Source organism: Xiphophorus couchianus, chromosome 21, assembly GCF_001444195.1.
Source record: "Xiphophorus couchianus chromosome 21, X_couchianus-1.0, whole genome shotgun sequence".
NCBI lineage: Eukaryota > Metazoa > Chordata > Actinopteri > Cyprinodontiformes > Poeciliidae > Xiphophorus > Xiphophorus couchianus.
In genome coordinates, this window is record NC_040248.1 from 4,538,672 (window position 1) to 4,555,725 (window position 17,054).

Below are 17,054 nucleotides of genomic sequence, written 5' to 3' on the forward strand. Positions count from 1 at the left end.
TTATCGGAAAGATAAAAAGACAAAATGTTACTACACATTTTAAAAAATGTTAAATTATGCACCTATTAGTCCAGTTTGGACAATTCATTGTGTCATAACATTATGACACAATGTTAAAAATACATAGTTTTTCTCAGAACAGTTCTGTTACAATGCAAATAAAATGGAAGCCTTTTAAAGTCTTATGAAACTGCAAACCCTAGGGAATGAGATTTTGACTTTGACTCCAACCCCAGATAGTCCTGCAGGGCTTTTAAGATAACTGAAGGTCAATTCAGTCATTAAGGAGAATAATGGACCATCAGAGCCTTACAGTAAGCGAGGAAAGGCAAGGCTGCCCTTTGGGTGAGAATTTTAAGATGTTACTGCTTTAATATACCACATGAAAATCAATGCTGTTGCAGAAAAAAACTAATTTGGCACGTTAGGAAGTAAATGTCTTGGCCTCAAGGCAGTGTCTTGGTAGTGGTTTGAGAGAGATTCTCAAATAACTATTCACTCTGTGCAGCCTGAATGATAAAGCTTTGCACAGCAGGATGTCCACTTCTGTTTCAGCCTAAGATTTTTCCTTCTTCTAAAGCAGGGGCGTCCAACTTGTTTTTATTTTGAACCACATTAAGATCATGAATGTTCTTAAAGTTGTGCCTGAATGTATCGATAAACCCGATTAACGGTTAAAAGCGTCTCTGCATTTGAGAACTTCTTCTAAAATTAGATAACATTTATCAGTCCCTCCATAATTTTGCTAATTTTTTGTCATTTTTTTTGCAATAAGACTCAACATTTTTTCTGGTGCTAATTTAGAAATATTTGCAAGAAATATTGCAACATTTGCACTTAATTATGATAACAAATTTGACTTTTTATTACTAGCATCTAAGTGTATTAGTAATATACTGCCACCTGCAGGTGGGAGTTGGCATCACTTAAAATAGAGGTTTTTGATAACTGTTCTGGAAAACTTTTAATAAACTGTTCTGCAGAAGCGCAAAAAATCACTGATTTTGCGTTCATTTCTGCGACCTCTGTAAAACTGGAAGTATTGACTGATGTAGTTTGGTAGTGCAGATAAAAACCGCTTTGATTTGATTAATAAAACAATATTTAAGTTATCTTGAAGGTTCTATTTATGCAATTCCTCCGGAGTCTTGAGGGCCACATTAAAAGCTAGGGCGGGCCAGATTTGGCCCGTGGGCCTTGTGATTGACATGTTGTGTTTGAATAAAAAAAACAGCCAATATTTCAGCAATCTATCCACTCGCTACACTGTCTCAGCAGTTTGACATTTAGTATTTGAGGTGAAAAATTAGCCACTTAAGTTTCTTCAGCAAATCCTGCATCTTTAAAAAAAAAAAAAAATATAGCAGAATCTGTCACAATTAGTTTCTGTTGAGGAGGCGCAAGCTGTGGGCCTTATGTGCTTTGGTGACACTCCAATGCACACCAAGTCCCGGTATAGAAGCCAATCTAGGACACAACAAAGAGAGGAGACCTGGCCCCGTTCTCTGAGGGAAGGTGAAAATCTGCTCTGAGGATAACTGGAGCACAAAACAGTTTGAAGACAGAGGATAGTTTGTTTGGATTATGGAACTGAAACTAAAACAGCTGCAGCAGCATTACTGTGCTGTACTCAGACAAAATGAACTGCAACTCCAGTGTTCCTGGACATTTGTTTCTATACCTTGCTAATTGACTGTAGTTTGGCCTCTTAGTGTATTTCTGAGTTAACATGATTTCCACATTTTGCCAAATTTTTTTAACATGTTGATGCGCAAGTGTCAACATAAGTAAAATTTTAGTCTGTTCACTGTGTCTCCAAAACGACTAGTGACAGACTGCAATGGTTATTATTTAATTAGGGCTGGACGATATGTCTAAGAATCACTTCATATCAATCGATAATGGATAATTATTGATTCGTTTTTGCTTTAAATATCCAAAATATTGCCAAACTGGTGGCATGACCTTTCATGTTTTATCCACAGTTTTCTCTCCACATCATTGTTTTTTTTTTAAGCAATTATGAGACACGGTGGCAAAACCTTAAACTGCTGCTGTTACTCAACAGGTTGTTGCTAGGTAACCATAGAATGAGTGAGTTACTAGGTAACCAAAGAATTAAGGTAGTTGATGCTATCAACCTAGCTAAACTGGCTGAGAGATTGCGCTAAAGCCTTTCCTCTGCCTACATCCCCCAGAATGCCGTGCTGTTCTGGATCAAAGGTCAGTAAAATTATTGAACGTTCTCTCAGGTGTATTATCAATTGATATTGATCATGTGTCTATCATAATATATATTGTTAATGATTTATTTCCCGGCCCTAATTACTGACAACTTACTTTATTTTGGCCTATTACAAATAAATATAAGGAAAATATCTTGAATTTAGTGTTTGCAACCTGACAAAATTTGAAATAATTCAAATGGTGTTAACATTTTTGGTAAGCAAAGTAATTTAGTAGCAACCACTAAATTGATATTTTTTGTAAAATATGGATTTTCTTAAATAGACAGCTTAATTTCACGACCCGCCATGGTGTTTTTGAACCAATAAAAATGTTCTTGTACATAATGTTCATAACTTTAATTCTACAAGTAGATATCTCAACTTAACAGATGATTTTACGCTACTTTCTGCACATCGACTTAGCAGAGCTGCCAATCAAAATCAGTGATTAAAAGCATTTTAAATTGGTTTTTGTATTTACACTCCACAGATTTACAGATAGAGAATAATCAGTGGACAGAAATTAAATAAAAAACGCTTTATATATCACATGCAAAGCCAACTGGAATGTATTTTTTTATGTGTTTTGACTGGCAGTCAGCTTTGTTAAACTCATATAAAAAGTGGGGCACTAATATGATTTGACGATGCAAATCAGGCATTTATAGTCTGATTAATTAACAGGAACTGTGTTCAGAAATTAATTTGGGAAAATGCCTGTTTTGCAATTTCTGCCCTCTTGTTCATCTCTGAAAAGCAACAGAAGAATTAGGTCTCCTGAGGCCTCTGTAAGTATCTGTACTTCTGTGAAAGAGAATCGGCTCCATGTGGAAGATTAGCCGCCTACAAAGTGCAAGGAAAAAAATTACAGGGGGATTTACTTTTCATGGTAAAAGGACTGTAAGAAAATCTTTATGCTGCAAATTTTCCAGACTACATGATTTTCAGAGGCTAACAAATAGCTCGATGTGAGTAGATGACAAAAAAGGAGGTTCAATCAAGAACATGAAGGATTTGAGTTGACTGATTTACAATGATTAGATGTAACATTTAACAACAATTTTCCCTCATGTTTGGCATTGTTTCTACTAAAGGCCACTTCCTGTTAACATCTCAGCTGCTAGAAGCGAAACCACAGCATGAACGATGAAGCAAAATTTGAGCCCACATCAATCTACCAGCGAGTTAATTAATCCTCCGATCAGATAACGGGTAATTAATAGCATTTTGCTTCAGGACGTAATCACTTACATTCTGACCGCCCTGTAAACCAGCCCGCTGAAGCTCATTAAGACTCCAGCTGATCTGATGGAGCGATGAGGGAGAAGATGGACAGCGACTCAGTAGAAATAAACCACGACTTCCTGTGCTTCTTTAGTTTAACCTGAATCAGTTTAAGTTAATTTTCTTAGACAATAAGTGCTAAACTACTATAGTATGTAGTCATTATGTCTCCAGAGGGTCATAAATGTCGTCACCAATCAATGATAAATCTGTCTCGTGAACCAGAGCAATGAAAACCACTTGAAGACATAAATTATGGATGTTAGGAATAAAACCTTGGTGCTTGTCCTTGATAGTCAGTTGGAAGGCCACGAGTATTTTATATAACTGGAGAACAACTTTGGGAAGGACAGGACTCAAACATTTAGCAGTAAAATATTTCAAGACGTACACGGCAGAATGTAAAACCAATACTTTCTTGTAATCTTTTAATGCCAAAAAATAAATAAATGCAAACAAGTAAGGAAGTCCATAAAAAAACAAAATAATTGATGTGTTAAACCTTCTTGTTCGAACGTGTCTGCGACAGTACAGTTTTACAATTTGCAGTACCGTGATTCCGCCACACTTTGCGCTATCTGAAATATTCCAACGGTTTCTGAAAGGGGAGTCGTTGCGCTTTCCAGCCAACATCGAGTTATTACGGTAATTTCACTCCTGCTTTTGCAGGGAGCATTTTTTACTTCGGTTTAATCTGATAAAACACTCTTAATAGAAGGTGAATTGCAAAAATAACTAATAGATAACCCATAATAACCCTAAAAAAAGAAGCAATGAATATGTTTTTGTCATCATTTTTATTGTTATCACAATAGAACTACAAGATATTGCGATAAAAAATCTACCCACTCCTAACCATCTCTTTGATGAAAGAAAAGCATTTTGCAGCAAATGGAAAATATTTTCAACCTCTGTACTCTTCTCATGTGTTTATAAAGTTTCAGTTATTAAAAAAAACAAAAAACGCTGAACTTCTGATTTACTAATAAATCACATTTTTATGGCACAGAGATGCGAGAAAGAAATCCAAGCTCTTCAATAACATTTTATTTAATTTCCACATTCTTACAAAAACTGATTTTCCAGCAAGAAATACAGTATATTTAAATATATCATAAAATACTTGGCATATCTTATCTTTTATGCATAAAGCATCTCCTTTATTTTATAGGCGACTGCAACATGGCCACTATTAAAACAATGGAAACCCTCATGCCACCCTGCTATAATTTTATATTGTTTAAAAACAAGGAACATTTTAATGCACCATTTAGTTTGTTCTCTTCCAGTCTCTGTCCTTAAGGGATGAGGAGCAGATGGCTCTCAGCTCTTTGTAAGAAAAACAGCTTTTATGAGTTTCAGCCCTTAAAGCCACAAGACATCTGCACATTTATGAATAAGTTTCAAGTTCAGAAATAAGAGGAGGAAAATGCACCGTCTAAATTGCTGTTACCTCCCTGTCCTTTGTCTACATTTCAAGGAGAGTTTAGAGTAGATTTCAGAAATATAAGTATTTGTTAAATATTTCAAATAGTCCCCTTGGTTCCTAGAAGTTAGCATCTTTTCATAGAGCATTCGATAAATCCTAATTTCTCACCTTTCAGCCATGTTTTTATGCTGTTAAAAAAAACCTAATATCAGGTTTGTAGCCCACAAACACTGAACTAAAACGCTGTAATTCTAAACCGAGTTCAGTTTGCAGACTTCTTTTTACAATACATCACCAAACTGGCAACTATAAAGGCACTAGCAGGAATAATGGTGCCCCCTGTTTGTTTCTGCTGAATTGCCTTTCTGCTTCTGGTTTTAAATCAAAGGGCTAAGTCAGTGCCGACGTGTTTCTCCACAGCTTTTTACTGCAAACTTCAACTACAAAGGAGAGAAATCCTAATCCTGCTTTTGTTGTTCTTTAAAGAAACAACAGCTTTATACAGTTAATCATAAATGTCTATTAAAAAGTAACAGAAAATATGAATTTGCTTTTTGTCTGGGGAGTTGTTGCCTACATTAAGACATCTAGAGGCTTTTAGAGTTGATCAAATGGGCTCACAAAACCTCACTTTCTTTGTTTAGGACAAGATATTTTCAATCATAAAGGTAAAAATATCACATTTGGACAAAAGATCTATCCCCATTCTGTAAAGTTTGTTTTTTTTCCAAACCTGTTCTTGATTATTAAAATTTAGGATACGTTAACCAGTTATGAGATGTAGTTAACAAGATAAGCACAAACACAAACAGATGCAAAGCTTGTTTTAGACAGAGAGGATAAAAATTCATTTTTTTCAGATCTTAGTCAAATCCCTAGTCAAGTCTTTGATGAGCAACTTTACTTGTCCAATGGCTGAATTTAACATTTTTCCATCAAAAGAATGACCCTGAGGTTTTTCCCCGTCAGTCTGAGCTGGAGAATTTTAAAAAATATTGGAAAACCAAATAAATCCACATTCAAAGCCTTTATTTTCATTTGCCAATAGTGCATATATTTTTGATATAAATTACAACATAATGAAGTAAGTACATCATCACTGTTAAACTTTTGAATAAATGGAACAGAAAGTGCTTTTATTTTGATATTTCCGACCAGCTTTTAATGATGCAGCCAGTTTAAGAGTGAGAGAACGGTGGCGGTAAGTTACATTTTTATTCTAAAATGAACCAGTTATTTATTATAAAGTGTAACCCTGACTTTAATAAGTCAGTCGATCATATTCAGTTAGAAGAAAAGTTGATTGGATCACACCAGTACTTTTTTAAAAATCGATTTTGTAGCCTTACTGATCTTTCTGAATTGATCTGCTCATAAATCCTAAACTGCTGCATTGAACATTTATAATGGGTGTCCAAAATGCAGCCTGGGGGTCATTTGTGGCCCTCTGAGTGAATTTGATTACAGAATAAAAATGGCTCAACTTTGGTTTGTCCACTCAGGAGGTTGATGCAGAAACATTTAAAATAATTAAGGGCAACTTTTCAATGTGGCAGCAGACAAAATGAAGTCTTCTAAAAATGAAAGATGCAACAAAAACTTTTTCTGTTATCAGCCATGTTTGATAGAAAAACAGGATCACCAACTGAAAGTTTTTCAAGATAAAAAACCCCCCAAACATTTAGGACACTGTTTGCATTGTTTTTGCTTGTTTTTAAGAAGAAATATCTGCAAGATTTGCAATAATTTTCAGTTTTTCTGCAGAAATCCGACATCTTTAATTTACTAAAATATTATCTGTGAAATAATTAGAAAAAGATAGTTTTTGTATTTTTTTAATACAAATTTTGTGGCCATGTTGCAACTAGTTTGGACACTGATAACATCTGTACATAAGGCGCATATTGTATCACTTGACCAAGAACATGACTTTTAATCAATATTCTGACTAAATAAATGGCAAAAATTATTTTAGAAAATTTAGAGAATGGGAAACCAAATCCCTCAAAGCATGTTTGTGTGAAAGATGAAAAAACATCTGTAAAGAAAGATAAAGTTTAAATCTGAAATGACCTGAAACGTCATATTTTCCACTCTCTGTGCTTAATAAAAACTGACTCACTAAAATAATATTAAAGTTTACCTGTTGTGTGCGCAATGGGAAAAAATGTTTTCCAGGAAAGTTAATTGGGTAAAAAGTATTTAAAATACACAAGCAGGCATAATGAGCATAACAAACAGAGACTCATAATTTAAAACCTCCATCAAAAATAATACCGGAGATTTTATACGGAAAAACTGTAACTTGAGTAGGCGTGTGTTTTTAATTAATACATTCTTATTTCTTTGACTAAAAAGCCAATATAAAGTCCCAGAGGAAAAACCCTGGCTTCAGATGTAATTAGTTTTATCCTCTATTAAAAGTATAAACAGACAGTGAAGGGCATCACTTTTCTCTGCGTGCACTGGAAAAGTTTCATGTTCACTTTGTTAACTCTGAATAAATTTATCTTAGAAAACAATCAGTCAGAATCAGGGTTATAATAGTTTAATTTTATTTCGTTGTGACTTTTAGTTTGTCTAATTCCTTTAGTTTTAAGAAGATTTTAGAGTGTGCTTGCTGCTTTTCATTAGTTAAATATTGTTTAGTTTTACTTTAGTTTTATTTAATTATAGAAATAGTTTTACTCTTTTTATACTTTAGTTTTGGGTGGGAAATTCAAAAAAGTCAAAGTATTGATTATACATTAATTAGGTAATTTAACCAACTGTTGCTGTTTTCTCCCAAATTTTGCCGTCGCCATTTTGTTTACCAACGTAGCCGCCAGAATGATTATGGAGTGCCGTAATTTACCGACAGCCGACGTAAACTGCTTGTGAGGGTGGAAAAATTATAAATTGTCATAACATAAATAATAAACAGGTTAATAAACAGAAAAATGAAGTATGTCACATCTATATTTTCAGTGTATTTTAGTTCGTTTTGTAAACGCACAAAATAGTTCCTGTTAGTTATACTTTTTCCACATTAATTACTATTTTTCAATGAAAATGTTTTCTCAATTTCAGTTATTTTGCTAGTTTTAGATAATCTTGGTGGGAACAGGTAAAATATAAACTTTTTTTTACCAGTTGTTGATCCTGGGGACCCCAGCCTGCGAACTGCAGCTGAGCATTTCGCACCTCCGGAGGGTTCAGGTTCCAGGTTTCTCTGGGGGGGAAACAGACGTGGAGAAGTTAAGTGAAGACACCTGGACACAAACACAATGACTTTCAGCTCCCACCGCCGCAGCAGCATCAGCAGAACAAGTGTGGAACATCTTCGAACAAAGGTTTAAGTGTCTCCATAAATAGCCACAGTGTGTAAGGGTGTCACCTCTCCTTATTGGGAACAGTGCTGTGCAGTGCAGGAGGCTGAATTAGAGGAGCTGCTGACGTTTTGTCTTTGTCTGGTGCTGACGATGAATGAAGTCAACCACAGAGATGTGAATGTGGCTTTAAAGAGGACGACACCACTGGGTGGCAGCACATTATATCACATATATAAACAGATACAATGCTACCATACTGGGACCTGCAGCTCAGATAAATCACCAAAGGGAAAAAAACATAAACTTTGGGATAAAAATTCAGATATGCGGGGAAAGACTTCAAAAAGCAACAACCTCTCTGGGTTAAAAATCCCATCATTGAGATCTGAAGGTGTTTTATCTGTCTGTAAGCTTTGAGCTTTTACTGCGGGATGCCAAAGCTGTAGCATGACAGTATTTTCATTTTCTTGTTACGTGCATCCATGAATGACAAAAACGACAAAATGAAAAAAAAATTACAATACAAAATGATTTTAAATAAGGTCACTTTCACTGCAAAATAACAAAATCTAAGTATTTTTGTCTAGTTTCTAGTGAAAATATCTTAGTACAAATGAAATAAGACACAACAAACTTACAAGTACATTTTCAGCAAGATATAAGAACTTGTTTTGGTCAATAATTCATTAATATTATTGAAAAAGTATTAGTTCGACTGGCAAATTACTTCACTTATAATAACTTGGTATAATACTTGGTAATATTTTGTTTTTGCAGTGTTTTTACTCCGTACTCATATGCTTAAAGATGCAAAATACTATTTTGAAACTAATGTCATACATTTTGTTTATCACAAGCAAGAGCCATATTAAATAGAGTTGTAAATAGCTCCTCTTTTATTAAGATTTAATGGAAATAAATTACAGCTGCAGGAAGTGCAAACTTGCATTGCTTCACTAATTTCTATTTCTCCCCTTCAGCCATTTAAGTGCTCAACATTTAGATTAAATCAACTTTTGTTGCAGAGTTTGTTTAGTGCATTTCCCCAAAGGCCCAGTTTACAACTAATTAAGACGATGGGGTTCCTGCGGAGCAGGAGCCTGCAACCACATCAGAGCCACATCAGGCTGGCGGCGCTCCAAGAAAGACACTTAGTGGCTGTTGGGGGCGCGGCTGCTAATCTGCGTGTGTCATTTGCGGCTCCTATCACTAAAATTGACAACCCACGCTTTCACACAAAGACATAGGCCTGAACTTTGTGCGAAAGGTACGCACACCCCCAAATTGCACCTATTATCAGCAGTAACTGTTGCTAGGACACAAAGAAACAAGCCGCAGTTTGAACTCATTTTTGTTTTGGGCCAAATCGAGATCATAAAAGCTCTTAAAGGGCCGGTTGTGCCAGAATGTACTGATCACAAACTGTTAAAATATCAATGAATTCTTAAAATTAAATAATATTATTGGACATCTTTTCAGTCCTTCCAGGATTTAATGATTTTTTGCAATGAAAATCAAAGTGGTACCGATTTAGAAATATTTGAGCTTATGACAATAAATTCGACTTCTTATTACACACTGTATAGATTATGGACTATAATCTGAGATCAGTTAAGGCTGAGGCAGCTATTCAGTACAAGTAAGAATGTTTTTGATCATTTTTGAGAAAAATGTGCGATAAACAACCAATTATGTATTAGTGCAAAAAAAGTGCAGCGGATTTGTTGATTTTGTGTGAATTTCCACGATAATTCTCAAAAAACTGGAAGGACTGACTGCTTAGAGTTTGAATCATAAGGCAACAATCACCATCAACACATTTGATGTGTACTGATGATGGTACTTGACAAAATGTAGTGACTATATGTTGTTTTTATAATATAAAGCACTTTGAACTGCTTTGTCACTAAACAAATATACTTGATTGATTGATTACTGTCGTTTCTTTCTCCATAGCTTTGCTAAAACTGATGGTGGAAGTTCTGAAATCTTGTGTATTTTTAAGAAAATGCAACAGATTTTGAGAGACCTGTGGTGGTGTAATTTGACAAGGTAAATAACTCAGAGATGTGGTGCGATCAGTCGTGGCCACACCAATACTGATATAAGTACACAGGCACCTTAAGGGAACAAAAAAGCATCTCAGACATGCAAAAATAGCTCTAGTCTAACAAGAAGTTGAAGAGACAAAATGCTGAAAAGCAGCTAGCTCTGGTTTCAGATTTACAGCCAGCTTTCTGTGAGGTTCAGAAATAAACAATAAGGTTGATTTGAGGTGATTTGCTGGATGATTTTGGAATTAATCTTCTTGAAAGAAGATCAGATGAGATTTCACATAATAAAACCCAATGAGTCTGTCATAAGCCGACTTACGGAGTCTCCAGACTGCAGATGATGTAAAATGCCGTATAGGAATGCTGGTACACCTGCAAAGAAAAATACTTTGTTTAAACTCCTTTTCATTTACAAAAAGTGTGTGTTTCTTGTTCCTCTGTTCAGTGAAATCACTAAAGTATTAAAAGTCCACAGAGGTTAAACTGGACAACAGTGTTTTCTTTGAGATTAAAGAAACCACAAACAGGATTAATAAATCCTTCAGAGGGACGGAGTTGTTAATGAATAATACAAAGAAACAAGCAATATCTAAGAAGCTTTTAAAATATTTGCATAAAACAGACACTTTTAAAATAATATTGATGCAAGCTCCAACTTGTTACTTCATTTTTTATTTATATAGAAAAACAGAGTAACTCCCAATCCGTTGAACATTCAGGTTCAGATGCAGGAATTATTTATAGCCAAGTCCAAAATAATTAATTCCTCTGGCAGATTTAGGTTTAAAATAACCAAGTTCATGTAGTTTCTTATTACTGGAAGTAAAGTTAATGGAACCTAAAATATCTGCAGCTCATATAGAAAAGATACATTTTCAAAATACTACTTTACAAATTATCTGAAATTTTACAGTTTCGTTACTTTTTGAGAAACTTCCAGCCTAATTTCCAATTAGAAAGAAACATCTTAATTGAATGAAGTTTAAATTAAATCTGAATCTGCATGAGGTATGAATAACTTTGGCCTTTTCTGTACATTTATCTTTAAATGCACAAAATCCCACCACAGATTTTACGACAACACACCCTGATGGACGAGTTCCAACTCTTCCTGATTCAGTAAGACTGTGCACCACTGAACAAAGCAATGTTCATTTGTTTTCTATCACATAACATTCCAATAAAATGCAGTAAAGCTTATGGTTTAAATGTAACAAAATTACATTTTTTAGGGTTTAAAGGCATTGTAAGTACCTGCAAATGTTAGCAACCAAAGTCAAATAGCAACAATTCACAGATCCCATCTAAAAACTTTAAAACTGTCTATTTAAACAGCTCACACACCAAATAAACCTTAATAATCAGAACTACACAAAGTGGAAACTGTGTATCCATAGTTTTAGTCAGCAGTTCTTATCTACAGTCTAAAAAATGTCCTGAATTACATGCTAACTCAAGATTAGCTAATAGCACATTAAGTAGCATTGTCATTATTTATTTTGGTTTTCTTATAATTATTTTAGGGAAAAAAGCCCCAAACAGGCAAATTTCATGTAAATAATTTGGAGTGACGTTCCAAAGAAAAATCTGCGTATATTGAACTGTGAATTTACTGTAGTTCCTAAATAATTTACATACTAGGGTTGATAGAATGTTGCGTAACTACACAGGTAAACCATCAATTGAACTGATTTTAATGAGGGTTGCATTGAATTAGTTCTAATATGGATATTATGCAGATACTGTTCTTGTAGTTTTGGATATATTTTCATTAATTATCTACTAATCTGAGTTCACTTTCCGAAAGAAAAACAATAAAATTGTAATTTGGAAGAGCTACGCACGTCTTGGCATTCTATCACGTTATTTGGTACGCATTACATCCATCCTGCACGTTACAGAGAAATAAAGCATGAATATGTGACTGTGCGCTGCTTCAATGAGCATACAGGAGGAATGACTGTCATCTATCAAAGTGATGGGGAGTTCAGTTGGATAATAAATGCAAATACAAACACTACAACACCATCCAGTTTGTCATAATATTCTCTATTCATCTCAGGCAATAACAGCAGATTATATATCTGCAAGCATCTTTCAGAGCCTAACAGGAACAAACACTCTGGCTGCAGCAGAATAAAGCGAGAACGAAGGCGAACACCAGGTAAGCAGGTGAATGATTCAATATATCTGATGCGGCTATATTAGGAGGCGAAAGTGCTTTGATCCATATCATCCAGTGCAGTTGCGGGGCACTTTATTCAAGAACCGCACAGAAATGATATATTCCCAGCCAATACGTCCTGCTCTCGCCCGTCGATCTCATCTGCTGCTCTGTGAGCCCCGCGAGGCGTCGAGGGGGTTGTTTGTGTTTCTGCCTCCCTCGCCGCAGTTCCGCTCAGCTGTGCTCGCCCCTCCAAACCCGACACCCCCCTCCCCCACTTCGCCTGTGTGCGCCAAACCTTCACACCTCGCCGTGATTACTTCCCCCACCACCTTCTCTCCTGACATATTTGGCTGTCAGTTTGCCAATTCAAAAAACAAGCAAACAAATGAGAAGCTCACCGCAGCGACGTTGTAGGCCAGCAGCACATGCTTCAAGTCCGGGGACATCTCATACCTGCTGGCTTTGTACATTTCCTGTGAATCAGACGTAGATTTCAGAACAGAAACACACATCGCTAACCATGCATGCTATTTTTATTAAGCCAGTCCTTAAAAGCCATCTCTGACAAATTGCCTTGCTTCAGATATAAATGGGGGTTGCATTAATCTTTGCACTTGTGCTTCGCCAGTATGATTGCTGATATAATGTTATTGCATCTCTATCTTGACGTCTGCCCACATATTCGAATCACATTTCACTAAAAAATGATGCATGGTTTGATTAAATTTTCCAACAGGAAGAGCTGCAGGAGGCTGGATCTGCTGACCCAAAGAAGAAGAGCTAGGTTTTAATTTAAGCCCTTCCACCGTCAGCAGAACTGTCTTGTCATCATTATAATAATACCTGAAAAAAGCAGAAAAAGGCGACTTACAAATTTCTTGTTTTGGACCAAGACAGTTTGCTCGTCGGTGTCGACGTTGTACTTGACGACGTCGCCGTCTCGGTTGCGGTACAGCAACTCATTACCTGTGAAGGAGACAGGGCGATGAGGAATGAGGGTAAAGTTATTAAAAACATTTCATCAAACGAGATATTGAAGGAAAATCTCAGTAATCTATCTTTTATTAAACAGCAAACACAATTTTCCTCCCTTCACTACTGTCCCACACAAAGATATAGACATAAAAGTCAGACTTTAGATTTATTATACATTAGGGCCAGACGATATGTCTGAAAAATGTATCACAATATAATGGTTTGACATCAGTCAAAATTGTTAATTATAAATCAGCTTTTGATTTAAATATCTGAAATACTGCCAAGCTGGTTTCAACTTTCACTCCAGAGTTGTTGTTTTTTTAATTGTTTTTAAGCAGTTATGAGGCAGAGTGCCGAAACTTAAAGCTGCTACAGCACTAGTTACTCAACAAGTTGTTGCTAGGTAACCAAAGAATGAGTGAATTGCTAGGTAACCAAAGAGTGACAGTTGGTTAATGCCACCAACCTTCCTTAGCTAGCCTTGAGAAATTGAGCGGCAAAATGTCTTGTACTTAGTAAAATAAATAATAATAAGTACTTTTTATTCAATATTAAGGAATTATTGACTAAAATCCAGCTCATAAAGTATGTTGACAAGTTACTTGTAAGCTAGTTTTGTCTTATTCTAGAAAAAGACCAAAATTACTAAGATTTTGTGTGTTTTTTGCAGTGTGGTCTTGCAGATTCAGTTTTAAAAGCCGGAGGCTCTTGTGACAGAAAGGCAAAGTGCTGACTTCAAGCCACTAAAAGAAATCCTTGAGAGGAACCATTATTTGACAGTTGTATGAACATTGGTGCAGCTCTTCATCCATCAGGCCTTTATCAGCGAAGGACACATTTAATATGGCAACTGCCCCCTTTAACCTTCAATCTATCCCTGCTCCCGTGTCTTATTGCTCTTGTGATCCACAGAAACATGAACAACCACGCCATTTGGTGAGGTAATTAGAACCCAGAGATTGTTATGCGGAGTGCTTTCTATCTGCTAGCATATCTAATTGTCCATTAGGGGTGACAGAATTACCATCACAATGGCTTTAATGCAGAACGTGCTAGCGATAGCACTTTTAGACAGTTTTAGATCTGCACAACCAAACGTCCTCTCAACAGCTTTTGTCCCCTTGTTAAAAACACCTGGCAAACTAAACAAGGATGGAAAATGGACTCATTTATGTTCTCTCTACTGTGCAACACAATCCACTTTCACGTATACCTGCAAATGGCCAGGTAATGTACTGAAATTGAGTGAAAAAGCAGGCAAAATCAATAAAAAATTCAAATAAAAATGGGGGAAAAATGAAAATGCTTGGAAACTATTGATTTGAAGCACTTTAAAAATATTGAAAACAGAGTATATCAGTATGAGGTCTTTTATCTGACAACATCATTATATCCTAGACCTAAAGACAAAACATCTGTCTCTTCATTTTAACAAAAAACAACAAATATTTATGGAAAATGTCAGATTTTGTTGTCATTTCATGTGTTAAGTTTTTTACTAAATGTTAAAATGTGATTATTTTAAAGTATGAAGTGTACAATATGAGATTATATCAAGAACCATCTTCAGACTAAAAAGAAATAAGGTGTGCTTTAATGATTTAGCTCTACTGCCAGAACCTCGGGGCTAAGATAATTAAAACCTAAAGCAATACGCTCAGAGAAGAATCGATTTGATTTACGGAGTTGAGTTGTGAATTAAAATCCAAACTTTTTGCCTTTTTCTGTGATCACACAACTTAAAACAAAGAAATTTGGGGAAAATATTTCAAATTCCCACCATCATTATTTAAAGATAAACTTTCCCACTAAGCTGATCAGTTTTGACCTCGTCGTTCCTCCTTCACCTTTTCAGCTCTTTGTCTTCTCTCTTTTCAGATACACATTCCCATACAGTTCTCGAGGCATTGCATCTTCCCTTCGCCCTCTCTCTTTGTCTTTGTTCCCTTCTCTTCCATCTTCAGTCACCGAGCATCAGCCCAGGGCGCTGTTTTCCACTCTGATCTATACCTCTCATAGCAGTATGTCTTATTAATTCAGCATCCTGCCCTCGGCGCAGCCCTTACCCACCCTCACGGCGGGGAGGCAGAGGAAAGCTTCAAGTAGGGGGGTGGAGAAAAGGAGGCACACAGACTCACAAAGATAGGGTGGATAATCTGAGAAAGTTGGAATTTGTTAAGACTGGTTGTAGTGATGTAGCTCTGTAAAGGCACAGTTCAAAAACGATGATATCCTGCCGTCCTAAAATAAGTGCACATGCTCAAAGGTTAACTGGGGGATTTGCCAATTCTTAACTTCACCAACCCAGACTGGTAACTGGTAAGTCAGAAATTTAGAAATCATAACTTTTACTCATTAGAAGCTTGATTCACAAAACGGTGGGCAATAAAACGGTATGGTTTTCCTTCAGACGGAAACATTCATGTCAGTTTTCCAACTTCATATGAAATCTTGGAGTTGGAAAACTTCACTGTGTCTGATGGTCATTGGTCATCAGACACAATGGCCAATGAAACGGTCATTGTGAAAATGATCATTTCTTTGGTCATTGTCATTGACCATTGATAATGACCAATGACCATTTTATTGGAAATGGTCATTGGTCATTGTGTCTGACCAATAAAATAAGCATCATTTCATCAAATCTATAACATATAGTGCCTCTCTAACTCTATATTGCTGAAGATTAGGAAGTTAAACCTGTACTATTTGTCATTTATGAGTCCACATCTCGAGTCTTTAGTTTGTAAGAAAGTCCGGTTCAACTCTGATGTGGACCGAAAAAGCAAACTCTGGTCTACAAACTGAGGTTTTTGGTTGCTTGAAGTGAACTCCGTTGCGGTACAAGAGTTCAAATGCATATGTGAATGTCAAGCGGACTGGAGACCGCTCCAAAAGCCGGTAGCAGACTATAGCATTCTGGGTAAAAACAACCACTCAACAGCAGGTTGCTTAAAGAGTTTGGATTGTTTGCACAGTGCAGTGTGAAAGCAAACCACTGCAGTTGAAAATGTAACAAAAGTTGCAATTTTGGTCCCCAATCAAACCGAGTTTACCGGACTATCAAGTGTGAAAAGACTCTAATCTATCCAAGTCCAATCTGAAGTCATTCATTCATTTTTGCGTCTTGAGTCAGAGTCTCAGACTCAAGTTGCCATCTTTGGATTAAGACAATCAAACAGATATGATTTGAGTAAAACTAAAACAGTTTTCAAATTCTGAAAACAAGAAAGCTCTCCAAACTAACCTGGCTCTATGTCAAAAAAGAAATTGGCTCCTAAACTTATACCTGGATGTGCCACCATTAGCAACAACTACCATCAAGTGTTTGTGACAACAGGAAGTTTGTCTTTTACATTTCGCTTCAGTCGCAGTTGAGTTTTCCAGCAAGAATGATCAGTTAAAGGTTACTCAATAGTAGATTAGCCCAGTCCAAAACCTTTAATTTATATTAGTTTTGATTGTAGGTCGATGTCCTGGTGTGCTTTGACTCATTGTCCTGAATGAATTGAATGTTCTTGGCCAGACTTTCTCCTTCAGGATTTTCTGCTAGAGCAGAATTGATTGTTCTATTGACTACTGCTATTGACTACACTCTAAAAG

General features: G+C 36.0%; 1 protein-coding gene across 4 annotated transcripts in view; it reads right to left on the reverse strand.

Moving 5' to 3' along the window:
- LOC114136861 (dipeptidyl aminopeptidase-like protein 6) overlaps positions 1 to 17,054 on the reverse strand; it is a 266,529-nt gene that overhangs the window by 32,574 nt on the left and 216,901 nt on the right. For all 4 annotated transcript variants that reach the window (XM_028005229.1, XM_028005231.1, XM_028005230.1 and 1 more), the window contains 4 exons: positions 13,345 to 13,439; positions 12,872 to 12,946; positions 10,626 to 10,678; positions 8,071 to 8,152 (listed from right to left, as the gene is read on the reverse strand). In XM_028005229.1, the coding sequence (XP_027861030.1) occupies positions 8,071 to 8,152; positions 10,626 to 10,678; positions 12,872 to 12,946; positions 13,345 to 13,439 (305 nt within the window). The remainder of the gene's footprint in view (positions 1 to 8,070; positions 8,153 to 10,625; positions 10,679 to 12,871; positions 12,947 to 13,344; positions 13,440 to 17,054) is intronic.